The sequence below is a fragment of the Miniopterus natalensis genome, chromosome X (genome assembly GCF_054644295.1).
Source record: "Miniopterus natalensis isolate mMinNat1 chromosome X, mMinNat1.hap1, whole genome shotgun sequence".
NCBI classification, from domain to species: Eukaryota; Metazoa; Chordata; class Mammalia; order Chiroptera; family Miniopteridae; genus Miniopterus; species Miniopterus natalensis.
In genome coordinates this window covers 43,251,542-43,274,372 of record NC_142103.1, presented here as the reverse complement: position 1 = coordinate 43,274,372, position 22,831 = coordinate 43,251,542, and the positions used below count along the sequence as shown (strand labels likewise).

Below are 22,831 nucleotides of genomic sequence, written 5' to 3'. Positions count from 1 at the left end.
AAGTTTCACACTTAGACTACTGAAATAGCTTCTAATAATCCTCCCTCTGTAAATCTTGCATGGCATTTTTTCATGTTGTAGACTTTATATAGTTTATGAAGCACTTTCAGCATATATTTTCATTTAGTCTTTACACCAATCCTGTGAAGTAGACATTACTATATAAATTTTGTGGATGAGGATGTTTCTGAGAAATTTACTAAGAACACACAGCTTGAAAGGGACAGAACTGAAACTGGAACCCAGGTCTTCCTACCTGGAAGCTAGTCCACTTTCTGTTATATCACCAATACCTCCCCACTAGCAGACTCTTAATCTAGTGCTCTATTTATGTTTACACTATTGATCAAATACTCTCCACATTTCTGACTCAACTTCAAAAGGAAACTCTCAATAAACTCTGGCTACCTATGTATGACTCGTGGCTGTTCCACCACATGCTAGCTGTGCAAGCCTTTGCAAGTAACTTAACCTCTCTCTAAACTTTAGTTTCCTTATCTGAACAGTAAGAATAACAAAGAGCCTTCTTCATATGATCACTGTAAGAAGAAAATTAATCAATATACTAATCTATCTTGTACAAAGCTTCTAAGATTAACCTAAAACACACCTATCAGTATTTTCCTACTTAATAACCTTCACTCATTCTGCACTGCTTACCAAAAAAGTTCAACATTTTAAACTTAACATTTAGACCTCATGATCTGGTACTCCTCATTCTATGTCTTCCTTTCTATACAAACCAAACCACTAACCGAAAGCCTATTCCTGAAGCCCAAAATGTAAATTCCCAAATCTATAACATTTTCATGTAATTCCCTCATACGATGTCAACTCCATGCCACACCATAATACCACATATAAAAATTGGCTCACTCGTCAAATCCCAGTTCAATTTCTGCCTCCTCAACAAAGCTTTCTTTGACCTCCCAGCTGAAATTAATTTCTTCTCTCTTCTGTTCCCAAAGCACATTGCTTTCTCCTCTTTTATGACAGAAGGCATTTTGCTTTGTATTATGTTTTATGTGTTTGCCATTTCCTCTACTAGACAGTAAACACCTATAAGAAATGTGATAATGTTTTACCCACTTTAGTATTTTTCATAGTATTTGGCATGAAGATTTAATGTTTATAAATAATAATTGCTACTAAAAACTAATAATTACTATTTCTTAGGTACTTACCAATGACACTCAACTATGGTAAGTGCTTAACATACAAGATATAATTTATTCTTAGAATAACCTATAAGAAATGGATGATGGATCTTTATTTTACAATGAGGAAATTGAAGCAAATTATTAGATTAAACCATATGAAATGTTTGCTATTTGACCAGCTTTGACTCATAAAAATGATTATTTCAAATGACTTAACCTAATAAGATGTTTTTTAATGATTTTTATTAATCCAATTTATGTAAGAAATTCAACACCATCTGGATCACATCTTAGAGTCATTCTAAAGGCCAATATTTTCATGCATGATATTCAGAGAAAATATCATTTTAGGCATTTTTAGATTGGAAAATGTGGATTTTTAAAATCAATTGTGGTTCTTTTTGACAAATACAACTGAGGTGCATATTTTAAATTCACAGTCCTTAGAAGTAATCTCATGTGTATTTAATCTAAAACAATCAAATTCTTACGTGGACTGTTTTCTTTATTTTTCTTATTCTTTTCTTTTTGTCTTTTAGCAAGAGTTGCCTATGAAAGGGTCAATTTGAGCAAGTTATTCTTTACTAAAAAAAAAACACACACTCTGAAAACATACAAATAATGTTGAATCCCCATTTTTCCAGTTATTATTGTTAGTTTTACCAAGATACAAGATAATCTTTCTTCCTTTAACATTTGTATAACAGATGTTTACAAGTTTCCAAAGCTTTCAGAACATAAACTAGTTGCCGACAATTGTATCCGAAGAGATTATTCCTTAGCAACTCAGTTTTAGTTTCTATTTTGTTGATGTAATATACAATCAAAAGTATGCATTTTAAATTGACTTGATATACCAAAAAAAAAAAAAAAAAAAAAGACATATAGGAATTACCAGCCTGTGAAATGTGATTACAGTCATGTTCAACAATATCATTTGCAATTCACTGTTCATTTACCTCATGAAAATATTTAATGCTTTTTAAAAATATTTAATGTTTAACAACTGTTAGACCAATTAAGAACCGAGGATCAGCTAGAAATTAGGTATTTATTGATCAATTCATGACTTCCTTCATATATTTAATTCATTGATAGACTTGAAATATTTTGTCTTCTGAGGGGAAATGGAAATTTAGCTTTAAAAATGCTATAACAAAATACAAACAACAGTGGTATAACTCTTCAATATTTTTATGAAAATTTAATATGGGTACCTGGACAGAATGAGAAGGGTTTAAAGGTATTATTTCAATTTTGTAAGGTATCAGCTCATTGACCTTACCTGTTCATGTATATGGCTTGATTCACCATGGCACAGTTCACTTCCAGTGCTTGTAGATAATGAATCACCTCCCATGATGGTTTGGATTTGCTGGCTAGAATGGGATTGTTGACAGTGCGGAGAGTGGATGATCTGAGGCTGTTGGACAATGTGATGATGGCACTGAACTGGAGGGTAGAATTCCTAAAGCACACACACATGCCAAAAACAGCCACTGAGAATAAAAATTACTTATCAAGAAAAACTTAACTGAAACTATTTCTAAAATTTTTATGTGTTCTTTCACAAGATAATTGAAGCTCAAGGATTTGTATCTTTATGAAGTGATGTATTAATTTTTTCTTTTTCTTTTCTTTTTAAAATTTTTATTAAATTTATTGAGGTGACAATGGTTAATAAAATTATATAGGTTTCAGGTGTACAATTCTATAATACATCATCTGTTTATTAGACTGTGTGTTCACCATCCAAAGTCAAGTCTCCTTCCATCACCACTTATCCCCCCATTACTGCCTTCTACATTCCCCCACCCCCATTTCCCTCTGGAAATCACCATACTGCTGTCTGTATCTATGAGTCACTTTTTTGGCATAACCCCTTCACCTTTTTCACTCAGTTCCCCAAACCCCTTCCCTACTGACAGCTCTCAATCTGTTCTCTGTGTCTATGGATCTGTTTCTATTTTGTTTGTTTGTTTATTTTTATCAATTTCAAAGTATTCCATTAAGGGAAATTTTATTGAATTCTATTTTTACTTCATTAGGTGGCTGTGACCATCTAAATACTTACCTAAATGGGCCATGAATTTGCATGTTGTGATTAAATTAATATTCCACTAATAGTTATCACTAAAACTATAATTAATATTAATATTAAATCACCTTTTTTGATGATTCAACAGGTATTTCAGCATCTAATTACATAATAATACTATAATACTGAAGCTGTAGATGAATTATAAAATTAGGAAGTAATATAATGTAGTGATATTCAATGTTAGGAATCACAGTAGGGGTGGGGGAAGTTCTTACTCTTATGAAAATCGAGCATGAATTAAGAAAAATATTCGAAAACAGGGAATAAAAATTCAGATCCAGAAAATATGGATTCTAAGTTTACTTTATCACTTGCTTGTGATCTTGAGAAACTGTATATGCAATCTTTATAAAACTCAGTTTCCTCATTTGCAAAAGTGGAAACAATACGTGTCTCATTGGGTTGCTATTAGGAGTAAATGAACTAATGGATGATTGCCTTAAAATTACACAACTAATCAGTGGCAAAGTTGCGACTGGAACTCATGATTTCTAGATTAGAGTTTTTTCAGAACATTAAGTTAAATTTGTACTGTCCTTAAAATATTCTGGAACATGTTTTTAAATTAAATCTTTGCTATTTGCTTCTTCATTTGTCATGGCTTTTTTTCTCTCATAAGTGTAGACCACAGAATAAGAAAAGATATCTGGTTATTTCAGTTTGAGAACCTTCAGATTTATTTGAATTTCCTGCATTATTTTGTTAATGTTCTACTTTGATAACAGGCATCTGAAAGACAATTTTCAAAGAAAAAACTAATCTATTTTGACTCAGTGCATCATTCGTGCACATATAATTAACTGTAAAAATCTAAATTCAGTGCTCTATTTCCTTTGACTGTGGAAAGCTGACCTGTATTAATAAAATAAAACACTTAAAATCTTCAATTTTTGTATGGAACAATTTCAAACTATCTTAATGGAAAAAACAACATGCCTAAGAAAGAATATAGTATGCTCCCTTTGTATAACATTTTTAAAAATGTACATACATGTATATTTACAAATATACATGACAGCTTTTATTTATTTTTATTTTTTAAATTTTATTTTTGTTTAAAATATTACAGATGTCCTTTTTTCTCCCCAATGACCTTTTCCACCCCGTCCCATCCCCCTCTGCAGTCCCTCTCCCCACCATTGTCCATGCCTTTGGGTTGTGCATATATGCATACAAATCATGACAGCTTTTAAATGCATAGAGTAAAACATTTCTAAGAGTGACTGACTATGGGAAGAGGAACTGAGGGACAAGAGGATCAGGATAAGCAGGCTATTTATTCACTGTATACATTTTTATTCTTTTTGTACTTTTTTGTACCTTTTAATACTTTTTATGCCTTGAAGTTTTTAACCATGTGTACAAATTATCTTTTTACATATACAAAAAGTATTTTGAAAGAAAGAAAAATATATAAAGAAACACATTTTACAAATGGAAACTGCCTTGGTAGACAGAGATAATAAAGGTTGTAGAATCAGTTCATAAAATATTGTTTTCTCTAGGCCCTTTTCAAACACGACTTACTTTACAAATATGCTAGCCCTAAGATGTCTCCAATTTAGGAGTCTGGCTGTATACTAATCAGGAACTCTTACACTAATTTAGGAAGTAAATGTATCATCTGTTCTTTTATGTTACAAAATACTTTCATACATTGGATTAGGATAAGTCAGAGTGAAAGTCTGAGAAAATTTTCACTCAATGGGGAGCTCATACACTACTGAAATAGAATTTCCCTTGGAAAAAAATGTTTTTCTTCAAAAAAACAAGTTAAGAAACAGTTTGAAAGGACATATCAATAAGGAATAATAAAGAAAACAAAACCTCCTGGCCAGAGTGGTTCAGTGGTTGAGCATCGACCTATGAACCAGGAAGTCATGGTTGGATTCCCGGTCAAGGCACATGCCAGGGTTGCAGGCTCGATCCCCAGTAGGGGGCATGCAAGAGGCAGCTGATCAGTGACTCTTTCTCATCATTGATGTTTCTATCTCTCCCTTCCTCTCTCTGAAATCAATAAAATAAGATTTTTCTTTAAAAAAAAGAAAACAAAACAAAACTCATTTCTCACTCATCTTCCTTTATTAAAATATCAATTGTTTCTTGAATAGAATGGTAACAGTCTGGGGTGCCTTGAAGTTTCCCCTGAGCCTGTTTGGCCTCTGACCCACTCATTGGAACCATTGCAGTCTTAGCAGGTATTCAGTTCTCAATTCTCACATATGACTACTAAAATTGTTATTCCAAAGCAAGATATGCATATGTTACGCATACTTTTGAAGCATACCATAAGCTGAATTTTTAACGTACACGAGATCAAACATTTCTGACTTATCATATATTATGTCTTCTTTGATAGAGAAAAAATACACAGAGTACAATTGATATGAATTGGATAATATCTTGCAACTGGTACCGTTATAACAGCCTTCCATGACAAAGATCTCTTTTTTGGACAGGACCCATCACCTAAGAGTAGTCTTATCTGAATTAGTCTTGTGTCATATTAAACAGATTCATACAGACTATGGCTTTATCCAGCTCATCCTACTGTATTTCTATCACTAGTTAACTCAACTATGACAAAGCAGTTGTAGTTTGTTCTATATGCATGGTTTCTTTTACCTTGGGCAATCTCCATGGTAGTTCTAAAACTCCCAAATCATTTAGGTCACTCATAAGAAAAGTGGAAATAGAAATGTGGATATTTAAGTTAATAGTAAGTAGCAGCAGTTTTCTCCTAAAAGGGTTCTTCTTTAATTGTTCCAGATGCAAAGCAATAATAATGTACAGGATATTTAATATTTTTCTCTAGGGACCAAAATTTAAAAAAAGCTCTTTATTTTCTTTGAAACAAGAAGTTGTAAGCAGCATGAAATGATGTGTCTCAAACATTTCTTGCTATTTAAAATGTGCTACACTTATTGTTTTGTCAGTCCAGTTGGATAAAGGAAAAATGATATAATTTGATAGCTTGAGGAAAGTGCCGCTTGAAGAACTGACATATTTCACGAAATTTTTCTATACGGTATCATAATGTTCAGAAATATTTTGTTGTTGCTCTGGAAGATATATGTACTGTATTTTTTAGACTATCTCCAGCTTCCTCAGCATCCCAGAATCTTCAAGATTTGGATGTTTATAATTCTGAGAGTTTACTCTATTTAATTTATATTCGGCAACATCTAAGTAATATGCATTAGTTCTCATAATTGTGGTAACAACTGTCCATAAGTGCTCATAAAAATAAGATGTGTCCTCATGCCAAGAAAATTTAGTATATATTAATGTTTCATTTTGTATACGAAAACATTATTTTGTAATCAAACCTCATTCAGTATTATTGAACTGCCTGTTTGAGGTTGAATTGTGCTCCCTGCCTCCCAAAAAGATATGATAAAGTTTTAACCCCCAGTACCACCGAACGTGACCTTATTAAGAAACAGAAGTATAATCAAGTTAAAGTGAAGTCATTAGGATGGGTCCTAATCCAACATGACTAGTGACACATAAAAAGAGGACATTTCAACACAGTCAGACATGCACAAAGGGAAAGTGATGTTAAGACACACAGGTAAGATGTCACTTAAAGATGAAAGATTAAAGTTATGTATCTATAAGTGTAAGGCCACCAGAAACTAGAAGGTAAGTATTGAACAGTTTCTTCCCTAAAGGTTTCAAAGGGAGCATGGCCCTGCCAGCACTGTGATGTCCTAATTCTAACCTTCAGAACTGTGAGACAATAAATTTCTGTTGTTTTAAGCCACCCAGAGTTTGGTAGTTTGTTAGAGCAACCCTAAGAAAATAATACACTATCTAGTTCAAGAATGTCCAAGAGATAACCCTCAGGCTTTGTCTGGGCTGGGCATGCTTCAATCCACTAAGCAGATCATGTGGAAACCTTTGCTGATTACAGTAACAACTCTTCTTTGATGGACTGGGGCTCTAGATGCTGTGGAATTAGCATTCCTCTGCTGCAGTTTTGTACCCTCTACTTGATCTCTCAATTAAGCTTAAAAGAATTTTAAAAATGTGACTTGAAGCTTTAGTTTTCTAGATCTTTTACAGTATACAGTATTTTCTGTTTCTATTCACACATATTCATTTAATGTTTTATTTTTTATTAAATGAATTAAGATAAATTTATAATGTTTTAAATTATGATATTTGTGAGACCAGTTTAAAAGAAACATACAAAGCATGGGATATCTGTATTAAGTTGAGATTCTACCATTGCTTTTATATGTTTGTTGGTATATATTTACTTCAGTTTCCCATTCAGTATAACAGGGACAGTAATACTTCACATGAAGAAATGGATATGAAAGTGTTAAGGATGATTTGAAGAGCTGTAGACATAATAAGATATTATTATAACTCATAGTGGTCTTGCCTAGCACTTGACATTTGAATGTCATTTTAGCTCTACTAAAATATTCATAATTGAAAAGTATACACTTACAAAATAAGCTTTAAATTTTACATACCTGATCCGTATTTAGCTTCTCCACTTTTCGTATTGTTTTTTCATAAATAACGTTGTTTCCTGGGAAGAAATGGCCTCCTCTTAGGAATGGAGACAGTGGTTCCTATAGAGACAGTAAAAACTGTGTTCTGCTTTGAAAGGTACCTTTTCAGGGAAACATTAACTTAAGCAAATATTCAGTCTCTAATAAACTCTGAGGTAGTGGCAGACTTTAGCAGAAGAGTGGAATGATATTCCAATAAGGTTTGAGAGATGTAAGGAAATAGTAATAAAGATAGCCTATTTTCTCAATCCGAAAAATCTGGATCTCTCCTACTCCATTTAACGGGGCTTAGCACAGTGTTTTGGGGAAATTAGAAGGGGATGGTAAAGATCATTTTTTTCCGTTTCTAAGGCAAGATATAATGAGTTTTCTCTGAGGTAGACAGGCATGAGGTCAACCTCATTTAAATTGGGTTCACTGGCAAGTTTCTCTCTATGAAAAAGTATTATTGGAGAAATGAAAAATAAACACAATTCAGCACCACTGAGCCATAAAGTAGGCAGAACTATATTAAATAACTTTTTTTCCTGGAACTCAATTTGGGTACCCTTGAAGTGTACAGTTCTCACTTGTGATTATAATCAAAGCAAACGCTCTCAGTACGACATATGTTTTGAATACTGAGAACAGAGTAGAGGTTTTAAGAGCCACTGTATCTCCATATAATCAACTAAATTGATGTAGTATTATCTTAGATGCCAACCAGTGAAATAAAGGCTGGTGACATGTCCAAGATCTGAAAGAAACCAGGGAAGAGCTAATAAGAATCAGACCAGGGGTCTGAAATAAATATAATGTTTATTATATTCCTTTCCCTTTGGTTTTCATGAGTCTTTAACTTGTAGATGGGTAGTTGGAGTTGTTTTGTTACAAACCAAAAATTGCACTGACCTGTTTCTGTGATACAGGAGTAACAGTTTAGAAAGAGATTGGCCAAACCTGTTACCAGTTAATGTGTTTAGAACCATTTCAAAATCAACAAAAGGTTCTAGTATTTTTGCAGTCTGCTAATGTAAAATATCTTGGAACAACAGAATTAAAACCCTGGTTGTTGAGAACACAAGACATTCTTGAACCCAAAGCTATATGTTTCTTATATTCACTTTTGAATAAAGGGTGCTTTAACCTAAACGTTCCTGTGATACTTTGGTAAAAAGCATATAAGTGATTAAATTTGACTAGCTGAAGAAAATATATTTAGATAAATATATTTAGATAAATTCCCCTAGAAACTATTTTATATTTGTTTGTTTGTTGGGGGGGGGAAGCCTCTTTGGTAGTTATTTGCAATCACATAACATGTTTAAGAGTTACTATGCACAATATACTTTGCTCAGTGTTAAAAAGCATCAGTCAAACTTAGATTATTACCAGGAGCATTGAATATTGATCAGGGTTTATCAAACTATAGCCAGCAGCCTATTTTTGTGATATCCTCAAGTTAAGAATGGTATTTATATTTTTAAAAGACTATAAATAAAAAGAAGAACTGAGACCTTATGTGGTCAGCAAAGACTAAAATATTTACTATATGACCCTTTACAGAAAATTTTTGCTAATCAGCAGTCTAGATATTTGAACACAAATATCTATAATACAAGGTAGAGACTTGCAAGTGTAAGAGGTACAGAAAAATAACTTATGGGATAAAATTCAGAAGAGAAAAATCTGAGTTTTATCTAATAATGATCCAGTACGTTACTTGGATCAGATGGCATTTGAGAAAAGGTTTAGGTATGCTTTGGACATGGGGAAATGGAAGAAAATAGTATTATAAGTGAAGGGAACAAAGTAAGTCAAGACACCAACGTTGGAAAAGTATAAGTTGTATGTAGGGAACATGGCATATGAATCTTGGTTCTGCAAGTAGTGAGAAGTGAGAAGTCTTAGAATGCTTTTAAACAGGGTGTGAGGTAAATTTCAGGAAGAGTAATTGAAGAATGGAAAGAGTACATGTGAGGAGAACAGTTAGCAGGTTATTCTAAATTATTAAGGACAGTGTTGTTCAAAGATGACTGAGATCTTGAACATGAGGAATGTATTATATGACCAGTGATGCCAAAAACAAAAACGGAAGAAAAAAAAAGTTGAGACATACTGAGTTTTATGTGTTCCTGGTAAGAATCCAGGTCTGATTCATGTTTTTATTTCTCATAGCACTTAGCAATGTATATAGTGCATAATAATCACCTAAACATGTGTTAAATTATTGCAAAGAACTAGCAAAGAGACTCTTTTACAGAAATGTGCAGGTGGGCATTCAGGTGTAGATGTCCAGCACACAGTTGAAAACATGTCTAGAACTTAATGAGAATCTCATGGCTATGGTTTTAGATTTCAGAATCATATGCCTATAAGTTTTAGTAAAACCATTGCATTGCTGAAAAGGCAAGTGAAGATCAAACACAGAACTAGACAAATCTTAAGAGGTATGAGAATCAGAAAAGAAAAATGTCATAAAATCAAGAGAAGAGAATGCACTATACAGACCATATATCATTGAAATATATACTTGAAACAAATAATCTTATTAACCAATGTCACCCCAATAAATTTAATAAAAAACATAAACAACAACAAAAAAAGAATCAGTGGGAAGGGACTGAAGGTGTAAATGATTCAGAGAACTCAACAAGTGAGAATAGCAAAGTGGATTCACTTTGAACTACTATAAATCCTTTGAATTTGATGACTAAAATGAGTGGCAGCCAGTGTAATGGGAAAAAAATTATAGAGTCATAAAACCTGTATTCAGTTCTTCCTATACTACATACTTGCTGTGGAAAGTTAGGCAAGTCATTTACTTTCTTTAAGGTTCAGTTTTCTTATCATAGGGATAGTAATGCAGGGTACTTTATATCAAGCAAAATAATATATTTTAAAATACATTTCATCCATAATTTTAATGTGCAAAGGACATAATTTTTAAAAATATAGTAATATAATATTTAAAATCAATACTGATTTAAAATAATTTATGATAATCTTGTTAGAACTTTTCTAGGGTATCAAGTTAAAAAATATACTAAAGTAGACTTATTGAAGACAGGGACTTCATCCATCTTGAATACCACACAGAGAATGAACAGATGATTGAATGAGAAAGGATGAGTTGAACCTTTATCTCAAGGATATGTGCATCTTCTAAGAGGGGAAAAACAAATTTAGCCAAAAGAATGAAATGTTCTCTGTGAACTAAAGTTCACTGTAAATGATGAACGATTATTATTTTTAAGAAGAAAAATGTTTTATGTGGTGATGGTATTGATTCTTTCTGAAATAAGTGTTGGACTTGTTATTTTAAATGACTTACTGAAAAAATACTTTCAAATTTAGGGAACCATTATTTTACCAAAATTGAAAAGAAGGTAAAACCAAATGGTACTATGAACAAATCATTCTGAATAAAACAGGTTAGCAAAGTAAATTTAAGAAGAAGTCATAGATTTCTCACAAATGAGCTACTGGACAGTTTTACTGTTTTGGCAGCTTATTTTTTCTATCTGTACATTTGAAATGGTGCCAGATCCACCTTAAAAATTAACAGGTGTTTTCAAAGATGGCTTATCTTATCATTATAATTGTTACTTTTAGGACCTCTGGCAATAGTTCTCACATCTAACCAAGTCCATAAACCTCAACATCAACATCAACTTTACTGTTCCAAGGCCATGAAAATTTACTGGAGAAAAAAAAATATTGGCTGAATTGGTTCAGTACAAATTCAAGTTATCCAAATTTAAGAAGCCCTCCAAATCTTCATGGTCATACTTGTATTTCTTAAATTCTCCATAATTATGGTTAAAATATTTTAATTTTCCTCAATAATCTATGCTCATGTTGCCTCATTTCCCTTCTACTTATTGAGAAAGTCAAGATAATCTATCCATTGAGATTCCTTCATTTTCCTCTCATTACAGAGAAAGACATGCTCCTTGTTTGTTCTCCTGAAGCCACTTCTCTATCTGTACCTGGAATCCTATCTTCTCATGTCCCTTCCAGAATTTTATCCCAATTGTCCCCATTCTCTGATGCAGCTTTAGCCTTCCTTATTACTGATTCTTTCCCTCTGTCTACAAATCTTCTCAGATTTCCAAAATTCTGTTTTTTCCTTTAGCTACTATTCCATCTCTTCTTCCTTTGACCAATATCTTTTTTTAAAAGAGTAACCCTCACTTACTTCCTCCCCTGCTTCTTGATCTATTCACACATTAACTTTTTGCATCTGGAGTTTGCTTCCACAGGTATACCAAAAATGCTCTCTTGAATATCACCACTGCTTTCTTAATGGTTAAACTGTATTCTCAAACATCCTCCTCTTTGGCTTTTTTGTCATTTGAGTCAGTTGATCACCCCCGTTCTGAATTTGCTTCAGTTACTCTATGTTGACATCACAGTGTGGCAGATCCTCTGCCTGTGTCAGTGGTTCCTTCTTTCTGTTCCCTGAAAGTAGGAATTTCTCAAGGTTCTAACCTCAATCCTCTCTATTACCCCTTTGTTATCTCATCCATTCCCCAGCAACAATAATAATTTTAAGAAGAATAACTACCATGGTCTCTATCTCAAATAAGACCTTTCTCTAAGTCATTTTTAATTGCCCACTGGGCATCTTCCCTTCTATGTACTTCAAATGTCACTGGTTCAAGGAAATATCAACTCTCTGCTTTGCTCAAACCAGCTTCTTCTCCCCCTAACTTCTTCATCCTTTTAATTGGGCTACCACACCCCCAGTATCTAAAATTGAAAAGCTTACAATCATATTTGACTGGTCTTTTAATCCCATATCCAATATAAGTTAAAAAATCTTGTCAAAACTACTCCCAGAATAGCTGTCAGAAAAGATAAAGAGTGATAGATTTGGAGAAAAGCTGAGCAAGTCACACTTATTTAAGTTTTAGCTTCCTCATTAGTAAAATGATACTAATAACAATGTTAATTGTAAAAATGCCTTAAATACCACAATGAATCCCTGTCTGATTCTCCCTAAACAAATGTGTTATCGCCAACCTCTCAACTTCAATAAGACTTCATCCGTGGTTCTCTCATGGCATCTTTCATACACCTCATGTATTTTACATAGCTATTTTTGGGTACATCTTATTTTTCTTCCTCAGAGGAATTGTAAGCTCCTTTGGTTTGGGAACGATGCCTTATTTCCCTTTTTGATTTGAAAGCTATACAGTGCCCTCCCCACAGCAGTAGCTCCACTCTGGAAAATTAATGAAACTGATTAATATCAATTAGACTCTATCTACTTAAAGCAACAAAAATGCTTCTCTCATTTCTGGGTCAAGTTATATGCCATAATGTAAAAATCCTTTGACTAAAATGACAGTAAATGAAGAATTAAAAAGGTCAGGAAGAACCAAAAATAACAAGGCTGAACAGAAGTTGAAAGCAATCATATTGAGAGAAGTGGAATGATATCAGTTTAATTACAGGGAGGAGAAGTAAAGATTAGACAAACTGGGAGGTGAAAGAGGATGGAATTGCCACTTAGGAGGCTCAACTCATTATAAATATGGTAATTAAGGCAGAATCTCCTCCTGGGGAAATTTAAAAGAACAAACAAAAAAGCATGTACTTAGTTAGATAAATAAAGTGGAGAATATATCTAGACAGGATTTTCAAGCTGCTCTGTAAAACTGGTTAGATTATTTTTGTTTACAAAGCATTGGATTGAAATTTGTTTTATTTCTCAATAATAGAAAGAGTTAAAAACATTAAAATTATTATTTTTCTTTAACCTTCTATTGGGTCTGCTCCCAAAAAACTATTTGCTTCTTTGTAGTTGAACATAGCCATAATAATAAGCAGATGCAGTGTTACAAATATGTTACACACTTGCATACATACTTCTAATTTCTCTGTGTTTCTGTTTCCTCACCTTTTAGAATTAAATGGCATAAAACATGCAAACTGCCTAGCATGGAGTGTATTTTCAATAAATATTAATTCTTCCCTTTCCCCATTAAATAAATAATTCATCCAAAGTCACATAAGAATTGCTGGCAAAGTGGGTAGAATTAAAATGATTTGATTTTTAAATCTCTCTGTGGATATATCTTAAGCAAACACAGCAATTCTCACATTATATAAAAAAAGCACTATTTAGAATTAATTATTTGAAATCCAGGGTTATCAAATAAAATATGCATTCTAATATGCACATGCTTCAGTTTGTGGGCCAAAGTGACACACTCTCATCTTCCAGGCCCTCCTCATGGCATCTGCCCCCCATACTTTTTAGATTTGTGGCTTAAACATTTGATTCTGCAAAAGAAGGAGCAAGCAGCTGTTTTACTGCAACCATATTCTCTTTTGATATTTACATAGATATATGAAAACTCAAGTGAATGTCTGAAACAATCACCCCAACACAGAGACTGCATGCTCACAGGTTTACACACACACACAAGCACAACTAACAGCCTCCTTAGCTAAAGAGACATGAGAAAATTATTTTAAAATAAAGAAAGAAAGAAGAGGGGAGAGTGATACAAGCAGAAGAATAGTACACCCTCCTTATCCACCTAGAATAGTACCAAGTGTGTTGCCCTAATTAAACCCTTTGCTTCCCACATCTGACCAGATTTATTTTGTGAGAAAGGAAAAGGTTGCTTCCTGCAATAGTGGAGTTATACAATAAAGAGCAAAGCAAAGAACTGCTGTGTTATTATCTGGGGCATACTGTTTTTATTTGTGAAACTTTTGTCCTTATAACCCCATAGAAGAAACTCCTATTGCAGCTAAAGAAGGGCCATGTGTGCATGTGCATGTGTGTATGTAAGTGTGTACTGTGTGTTTGAAAAAGGCTTATTACTGTGGGGGAAAAAGTTTTCTTAATTTTACCCTCAAAGATATACACATAATAATATCTTAGTTTGTAAAATATAAGGTTATATGATTTAGTACAATATATAATTATGTCATTTTAAAAAGAGCTCATGAATAAGCACAAAAGTCCATACATCATATACAACAAAAGCATGGGGACACTTCTGAACTTTTGACTTTTTGTTTTCTTCTTCCTCACCCATATCTCAATAGCATATCTATATACACTAAAGACTTCAACCCTTGTAACAACAGATAGTTTTTATGTGAAGCCTATGAAAGAACTTTGTTCCTTTTTTCTTTGGTTCAAAGTGCGCAAAAATTCTTTGTAGCATAGGGGTGGGGTTATAGAAGTAGAAAGACTTTATAACCATACTGCTTGGAACTATTGCAGCTCTGCCTCAGAATGTATGGGCACATAGTTGTCTAGAATTGTGGTGATTAAAAATTAACTTTATAACCAGAAGAAAGTCCAACAATCTGATTTTAGGGATATGGTAACTGACTCACACTTCTAAGGAATTACAGATTGGGACAAGATTTTCATGACATGGATTACCTGTTCAGGATTTTGCACTATATATCTCCTAATAGTGGTCTGTGGATATGTAGTGACTTTTACTGTTGGAGAATGGAGTTCCTACAAAGAAAAGATAAAAAATGCATATAATTATAGTTATTTAGTGACCTTGGAGCCATCAATAATAATAGGGAGCAATTTTCAGAGTAAAATGTTTAGTCATTTTGCATAAATTATGACATCTGAATTAATGTTCCCATTAATTTCAGTCTCAAAAACATATATGAAAGCCTATGTTTATGTGCTTGGCACTGTGCTGGCTATTTCTATTATATTCATTTCATAGTAAATTCATCACATCTAAATTATATTTGATGAGAGTTTCAAAATATTTCATTGTAAATGCTTCCACATGATTAGAAAAATATAACATAATATTTATTAATTAGATCTTCTGTTTGAAAAGGACATCCTGTATTTTAAAACATGGAAGGAGATACAAAGAGAAAAAAAATGTGCGTGTATACTTAAACATTTAAATCTTCAGTGTAGTGCTGAGGAGGACCATAGACAACATTAAAAGCACTAAAACAAAGTCATTTGCAAACTTTTGATGAAAAAAGAGTTATTATTAATACAATGAGAGTTATACCTAAATAAGAAAAAATCTTCACACTAATAGAAGAAAAGCAAATGGTTATTAAATAGTAAAAAGTATCCAACCAAACTAAGAATCAACTAAATATAACAAAATAACAGCATATTTTAATTGGAGAAAATTTTAAAATAATAATGCTGATAGGATGCAGTTGGAGAGGCACTTTCCTATGGAGAAAGGAAAGATTAAATAATCACATATAGGCGAAAATATGTAGCCGCCAAAATAACCATCTTGAGTAACACAAATTTACATGAAAAAAGCTCATAATATTATATATAAGGTTAAGTGAAAAATGAAGATATAAAACTGCATATATGGCATGATTGCAGTTTTTTATTTGAATGGAAGAAAACAACCAAATGCTGAGTACTATCTCAGTAAGGGAGAAAATCATGACTGAGTTTTATTTTTTCTTCTTTATATTCTTTTATAGTGCTACAATTCTACAATTAACACATATTTTTACTATCAGAAATAAAACATACAGTAAACCCAATTTTAAAACCCATTTATTATGAAAAATACCAATTAATGTAATTTTCTGACTCGATTTGAGTATAATGAACAGCACTATGATTTAAGTGGACTTACTTTTCTGAGGTAATTCTATCTTGGTGGTCCCAGAGAACTTTATTTTTAATTCAACTGTAGCCTTTATCCCACTGTCTTATGTTTTGTCATGTATGTGACCTATGCAAGTTTGTGAGCTCTCTGAGAATAATGATGGGGTCTAATTCATCTTTGTGCAATATTTAGTAAATACTTGGCACTAAGAAAATATTTGCTGAATAAATGCATGACTAACTGACCTAGCTCTAGGTTAGGCCAGATTGGGATGAGGTAGGCAAACTTTTCTTTGATAATCTTATTTGTTCTACACAATATCACCTTTTCCTTACTGTACTCAAGTTCTAGCTACCTTTTTTTTTTTTGTCCATTTGTTCCTATATTGTCCAAGTTCATACCCTGAAACCTCATCTTTCTCTCTCTTATCCTCCAAATCCCACACATTTTATATTCCCCTTGTATGTAGTACAAAGTTTGAATGTTTTATATTTTATGCTCTTAGAATTTACTTTTTGAGATATGGTGACTAGCTCATTAAACATATATTTGTTCATATGGTATTTCATCATTATTATAGTGCCTTTTGAAGATATAATGTTTAGGCTCAAGGGTAATCCTAAAAGTGGGATTATTAGGTCATAAATACTAAGGGATCTAGACCCTGGTGAGTCTTTTAAAACATGAACTTTTGAGAAGGGCTAATTCTGACCCTATAAGTTATTCTCTCTGAATGTAAACTTATAGTACTATCACACACAGTTAGGTGCTCAATCAATCCAAGATCTGTGTACTCCATTTGTGCTCAAATCAAGGACCCTTAAAATATACATAATCACAAGGAGATCCTTGGCTAAAAATAAACTGCACTCAAACTAAAAGCAATCAGATAGAATAGACAATAAAATGAAAAATCCCAGTTCATAGCAATTATTTCAGCACTTGTTTCCCATTCTTTGATGGGCTGAGCTGATGCTCATGTGAGAATTCCCTTTCTAGTTTTAAGTGCCTGATATTTTTGAATGTGTAAAACCTTACAAGGGCCTAAAGATTGTTTAACCATATGAGCAAGGCTTACATAAAAAGAAAATAATAAAATCTAATTTATAAAATTTTTTACCTGTTCAGTATTTGGGGTTATGTGTAGAGTACTTGGGGCACAAGTAGATATTTTCAGAGTTGGAGAATGGAGTTCCTGTTGAGAGAAATAAAAAGGGGTTCAGAAACTGTTACTGAGCAGTATCATTTGAGTGCCTTACATTCTTGAGGTATTATTGTCTTTATTTTTATAATAACCTTATTTATCATAATAAGAATATTATTTTATGTTTTCCTACATGATGTCCATCTATCCAAACAGCAAATTACTGAATTCCTTTGTCAGCTTTGCAAGTAACCTAATGAGAAAATAATTTCAATAGTGCTTTCATAATAATGCATTCTTTTTTCTTTTTTGAGAACTCTGCTAATATATACCTCAGTGTATAATATGTCTGCAATGAACAAGATGCAATATTTATCAATCAAAAATGTTAAGTGTAAAAATTCTCAAACCAGTATAGGAAACTCCCTTTGAAAACTCAACTGAGACTACTCCCCTTATATTCCTTCAAGCTGACTTTTAATCATGCTTTATCTGGTCTGCTTCTGGTTTAATTTCAAATAGTAGATTCTGACGTTTAAAAACAATCGATAAAAGTGAGAGTATGATTTTAGTAATGAGTAGCTGAAAGTCACTCTATTGATTATCTTGGCATTCTTGATTTTTCCTCAAAACAGTAAAGATGCCTAGCTTTATTAGTGTGCAAAGAGTTGATAACAGCCCGACTGGGCGTGGCTCGGCGGTTGAGCGTGGACCTAGGATCCACGTGATCAGGGTTCAATTCCCGGTCAGGACACATGCCGGGGGTTGCAGGCTCGATCCCCAGTCTGGGGGAGGGGGGAGTGTGCAGGAGGCAGCCAATCAATGACTTTCTCATCATTGATGTTTCCCGCTCTCTCTCTCTCTCTCCCTGTCTCTCTCTCTCTTTCTCTCTCCCTCTCCTTTCCTCTTTCTGAAATAAAAAAGATATATTTTTTTTAAAAAAGAGTTGATAACATTACTTAACCTCTTCATACATTCCTATAATTTACAAACAATTGACACAACTCCAGGATATATTTCCATAATGATAAAAGTATTCTTTTAGAACAAGGGGCTATTAAATATCAGAATATGGGCTTACAGAGAAAACACAGACTCATATGGAAGTATAGCCATAATGTAGGTGTGACATGCTGATCTTAAAACAGGAAAATGCATTTACTCAAACTGCCAAATGTTCTGCACACTCTGGTTTTCCTTTTGATTTTCTTTTGGTTCAACTTGTAGCATTTTCATTCTCCCTCTCCCTGTTACATAAAGAGCAATAATGCAAGCTTAATGTTACAAGGAAGCTTTTGACTGTGTTCCCAGATTTCCTGTTGGTAGCTGAGGAAAATTGCTTGACAAATGCAGAGAATTTAAGATAGCAGACCAAACAGGTACATGTACTTCAGTTTGGGAAAATGGATACAAATACAACCAAGTTCAGGTGGGTTCTGAGAGATAAGGAAAAAAGGGGAGTACTTTTTAGTTATGCAATAGTACATGAACACATTCTAACATAAAATTTTATATAGATCTTTCTCCATGAAGTCAAAAACCTTCCCTTAACCATCCTCATTACATCCAAATCCCTTACCTCAAAGTAACCATCATTGTCAAGTGTATGTTTACATAAATATATATGTATAAATAATAATATTTGTTGCTTTTATTATTCTGCAATGTGAAGCAAACAATATCTCTTGTATTATAGATTAGATATATGTCTTAATTCATTATTTTAAATTAATACATAATGTTCCATAATGTTTGTTTAGTACTTAATCAAAATTTAAATTGTTTCTGGGTTTTCTCTATACTACAATGAGCATTCATTCTTGTGCAATGTGATTATTTCTCTAACATCCCACAAAGAAGTGGTATTGTTGGGGCACAGATTATATGCACTATTTGTTGTAACAGATACTGCTCAATTCAATTCCCAAATGATTATACTAATACACATCTACCAGCAGTGTATAAAACTACTCATGTCTGAGGATGCTTTTCTGCAACCATTAACCTTTTTTGGTTAATCATTTCTGGAAGACAGTTTGTGCACACTGCTTGGCACCGGGTAGATGCTCTATAAATGGTAGTTCTTTCCTCCTCTCTTTAACCAATTCAAATCTGATGACATCAGCAAATTAAACTAAATGAAACTTACTAGCCAAGTGGACTAGCTTTTAAGATAAAAGAATGTACTGCGAAGTTTTACAAACTTGCAGAAATTAACGCAAGTAGGCCTAGACACAAAAACATACACACATACATATCTGTATCAATATCAATATTATATATATTTATACCTATATCTCTATCTCTATCATCTCTATCTCTATCATCTCTATCTCTATCTCTATCTCTGTCTATCTCTATCTCTATCATCATCTCTATCTCTATATCTATATCATCTATCTATCTCATACCCTTAGGACATTTATTTATCATAGTAGGCAGGGTTACTTTATTCAGATGCAAAGATAGTAAATATTTAAAAAAGGTAATTTGGTACATTTGCACAGACTAGTCTGATCCTAAAATAAATATAAAAATTTCTTACATTTAGAAATTGGCACATTAATTCCATAGATTATAACTTAATTAGTTTGAGTCTTTGTTATCAGAATTGATTTAGGCAAATGTGGCTTACAGCCCTCATAAAAAGAGGAAAAATGGGATAGCTACAAAAGGTAAAATATTAAGGTGGCAGCTTAATATGTATCAAAGACATTAAGACAAATTATGTTGACCAGAATGAACTTAAATTTGTAGCAGTATCAAGCTGATTATAAAGTGAGAAAAGCAATCTAATGTCAAGTTTATTAATTGCAGAAAGACCTGCGAAATAAAACCCTTTCCCCCCTGGAAGTCTACAGAATTAAGTAAGATAATCTGAGTAAATGTCCAAAATAAACGTTATCTTGGTAATGGAAAGGACTTCAGTCGTATCTAGCTTTAGGCATGAATTGCAGCAAGTCAATCCACAAATAATAATAGCTTATTCCATAGGAATTGATAGAAAATGTGAATGAAAAGGATGCCTTAGTTTTAGAGGCATCTCAGGAATGAGCTAGCCCTCCCTCTTGATAACCTGTATTAGTGTTTAATTTTCAGTGATCACTGATGTGTAGGTAGCTTACCTAAATCCTTCATGCTGAAATCATTAAATTCAATGAATAGTTACATCTTTTGTTCTTATGCCCTTCCACTGTGCCACAGCCCCACATTCCTTTTGACAAAATAATTAAAAGTTGGAGAAGGGGTGGTGATGAGTAACACAATATAGTGGAAAGGGACCTAGACATGGAATCAGGAGCCCTGGGTGCTACTTCTAGTTATACTATCAGCCAGCTGTGTGCTGTCAAACGACTCATGTCATCTCCCTGAGCTTCAGTTTTCTCCTGTGGGAAATGGGATGTGGGTGTGGGTTAGTGTAGACTAGAGTACTTTAAGCTCTCCTTTCTATTTCCAGGAGGAGATCATTCCCAATGTATTTTTCCATAGAGACAAAACAATTTCAAATCCTTTAAACTTGTCAGTCTTGTTTTCTTTTGATGATGATGATAACTAACACCTATTAAAAGTTTTCTATGACAAATGTTACACAGATTACCTTAACATTCAAAACAATCCCATTAGGATGATACTACTATATCCTCATTTTACATATTAATAAAGTTAGACAAAGATTGACTACCTAACCAAATGAAGACCACACAGTTAATACTATGGTGCTGGAACTGAAACTCAAGTACCATGACTCCAGTACTCATGCTCTTAATCACTATACTTTGACAAATATATAGCATATGTCATTATATTTTCTGCTTTTCAAGTTGTGGAACATAATTTGACTGTTAAATTTTACTAGTCCTTTAATAGGAAGTTAGATATTTGTTCTATTATTTACTGTCAAAGGCAACTTTTGAGTGCCTAAAAGCAAGAGATCCACTGGAAAGTGACTGTGTGAGAGAATGGCTCTGATTAAATAATTTAAACTTGTGTGTGTGTGTGTGTGTGTGTGTGTGTGTGTGTGTGCATGTGAGGGGGTGATGGGAGAGGGTACAAAGGAGAGCTTTTGAGATGCCACTAAGGATCTGTTTCTTAATCTAGGTGCAAGCTACAAATGTTCATTGTGTAAAAATTCTTGCATCTGTATGCTTATGATTCATGTAATTATGATTTGCATGCCGAAACTTGGGTGGGTTAATTTTCAATAAAAAGAGTACTTAAAAATAATAATAATTTAAACTTCTACAAATTCAATAGATTTTTTTATAATCCCCACAATATATTTATAGCATGTACTTTGAAGCCTCTCAATTAAAAAAATAATTTTTACTTAGTAAACATATCACTTAAACCCTTCAATTTTTCAAGAAAGTCTTACTTTTTGTGACAAATATTAAACATAGTATTCAGTCATTTATTCCTGTGCCTCAGATTTGCTAAATACATAAATATTGTTTTGTTGGCAACTTTCTTTAGGTAGAGGTATGGTGAAAAATAATTTTATTTGTAATTAGGTGGGCTCAGCCTTAGTGTAAAATCTAGGTTTTCTTTTCCAACACTGTCTAAAGTAATGATTTTCAACTTTGGGAAAGTTGTAGCATACCTTTCCCTCCACCTGTTCTTCCTCCTTGTATAGACTAGTTATGACATTATTAATTTTAAGATCAAAGTGGATTAAAATCAGTCTGCTTTATAAGATAATTTCATTACATCACTAGAGATAATTGTCCATAACTTGGTATACCCTAAATCAGAGCTAGTCACAATACTATCTTTATTCTGTTTGTTAAAATAGCTATGTTTTCCAGAGTTCTCAAATCATATGAAATGGAAATGGCCCAAGTTTCCCAGTTACTTACCTCATTGAGAGAGCTTTTGAATAGCTCAGTGCAGTAGAGAAATAAAGGAAAGCAGAAGCTGGAAAGGTGTTACTCCCCCCTCAGTAGAAGGGAAACCTTAAAAACTTAGCATATACTCTAAATTCCAGGATTATCTCAGGGTAAGAACTTGAAAATTAGAACAGAAACTTTTCCTCTAATATACTTTTTATACTTTCCCCTCAGCTAATGGACCATTAGAATGGAAAAAATATATACAGTAAAGGTAATCATCAAATGATTTGAAACAAAAAAATATATAAACTTGTTTAAAATGAAAATACTTTAGTATGTAAGGTTAAATAAGATAGCTGATACAGTAGAAATATCAAGAGCTAGTTTCTAAACTCAGGACATTTGTTAACTAGCTGGTGTAACTTGGAAAAGTTATTTTGGGCTATTTGAGCCTTGATTCCTTTATTTGTCCAAGACAAATAATAC

General features: G+C 33.0%; 1 protein-coding gene across 1 annotated transcript in view; it reads right to left on the bottom strand.

Moving 5' to 3' along the window:
* Positions 1–22,831, bottom strand: part of POF1B (POF1B actin binding protein) — a 67,187-nt gene that overhangs the window by 34,297 nt on the left and 10,059 nt on the right. The window contains exons 3-6 of the mRNA XM_016213304.2: positions 17,493–17,567; positions 15,187–15,267; positions 7,749–7,850; positions 2,446–2,628 (exon numbers count right to left, since the gene is read on the bottom strand). Coding sequence (XP_016068790.1) covers positions 2,446–2,628; positions 7,749–7,850; positions 15,187–15,267; positions 17,493–17,567 — 441 coding nt within the window. The remainder of the gene's footprint in view (positions 1–2,445; positions 2,629–7,748; positions 7,851–15,186; positions 15,268–17,492; positions 17,568–22,831) is intronic.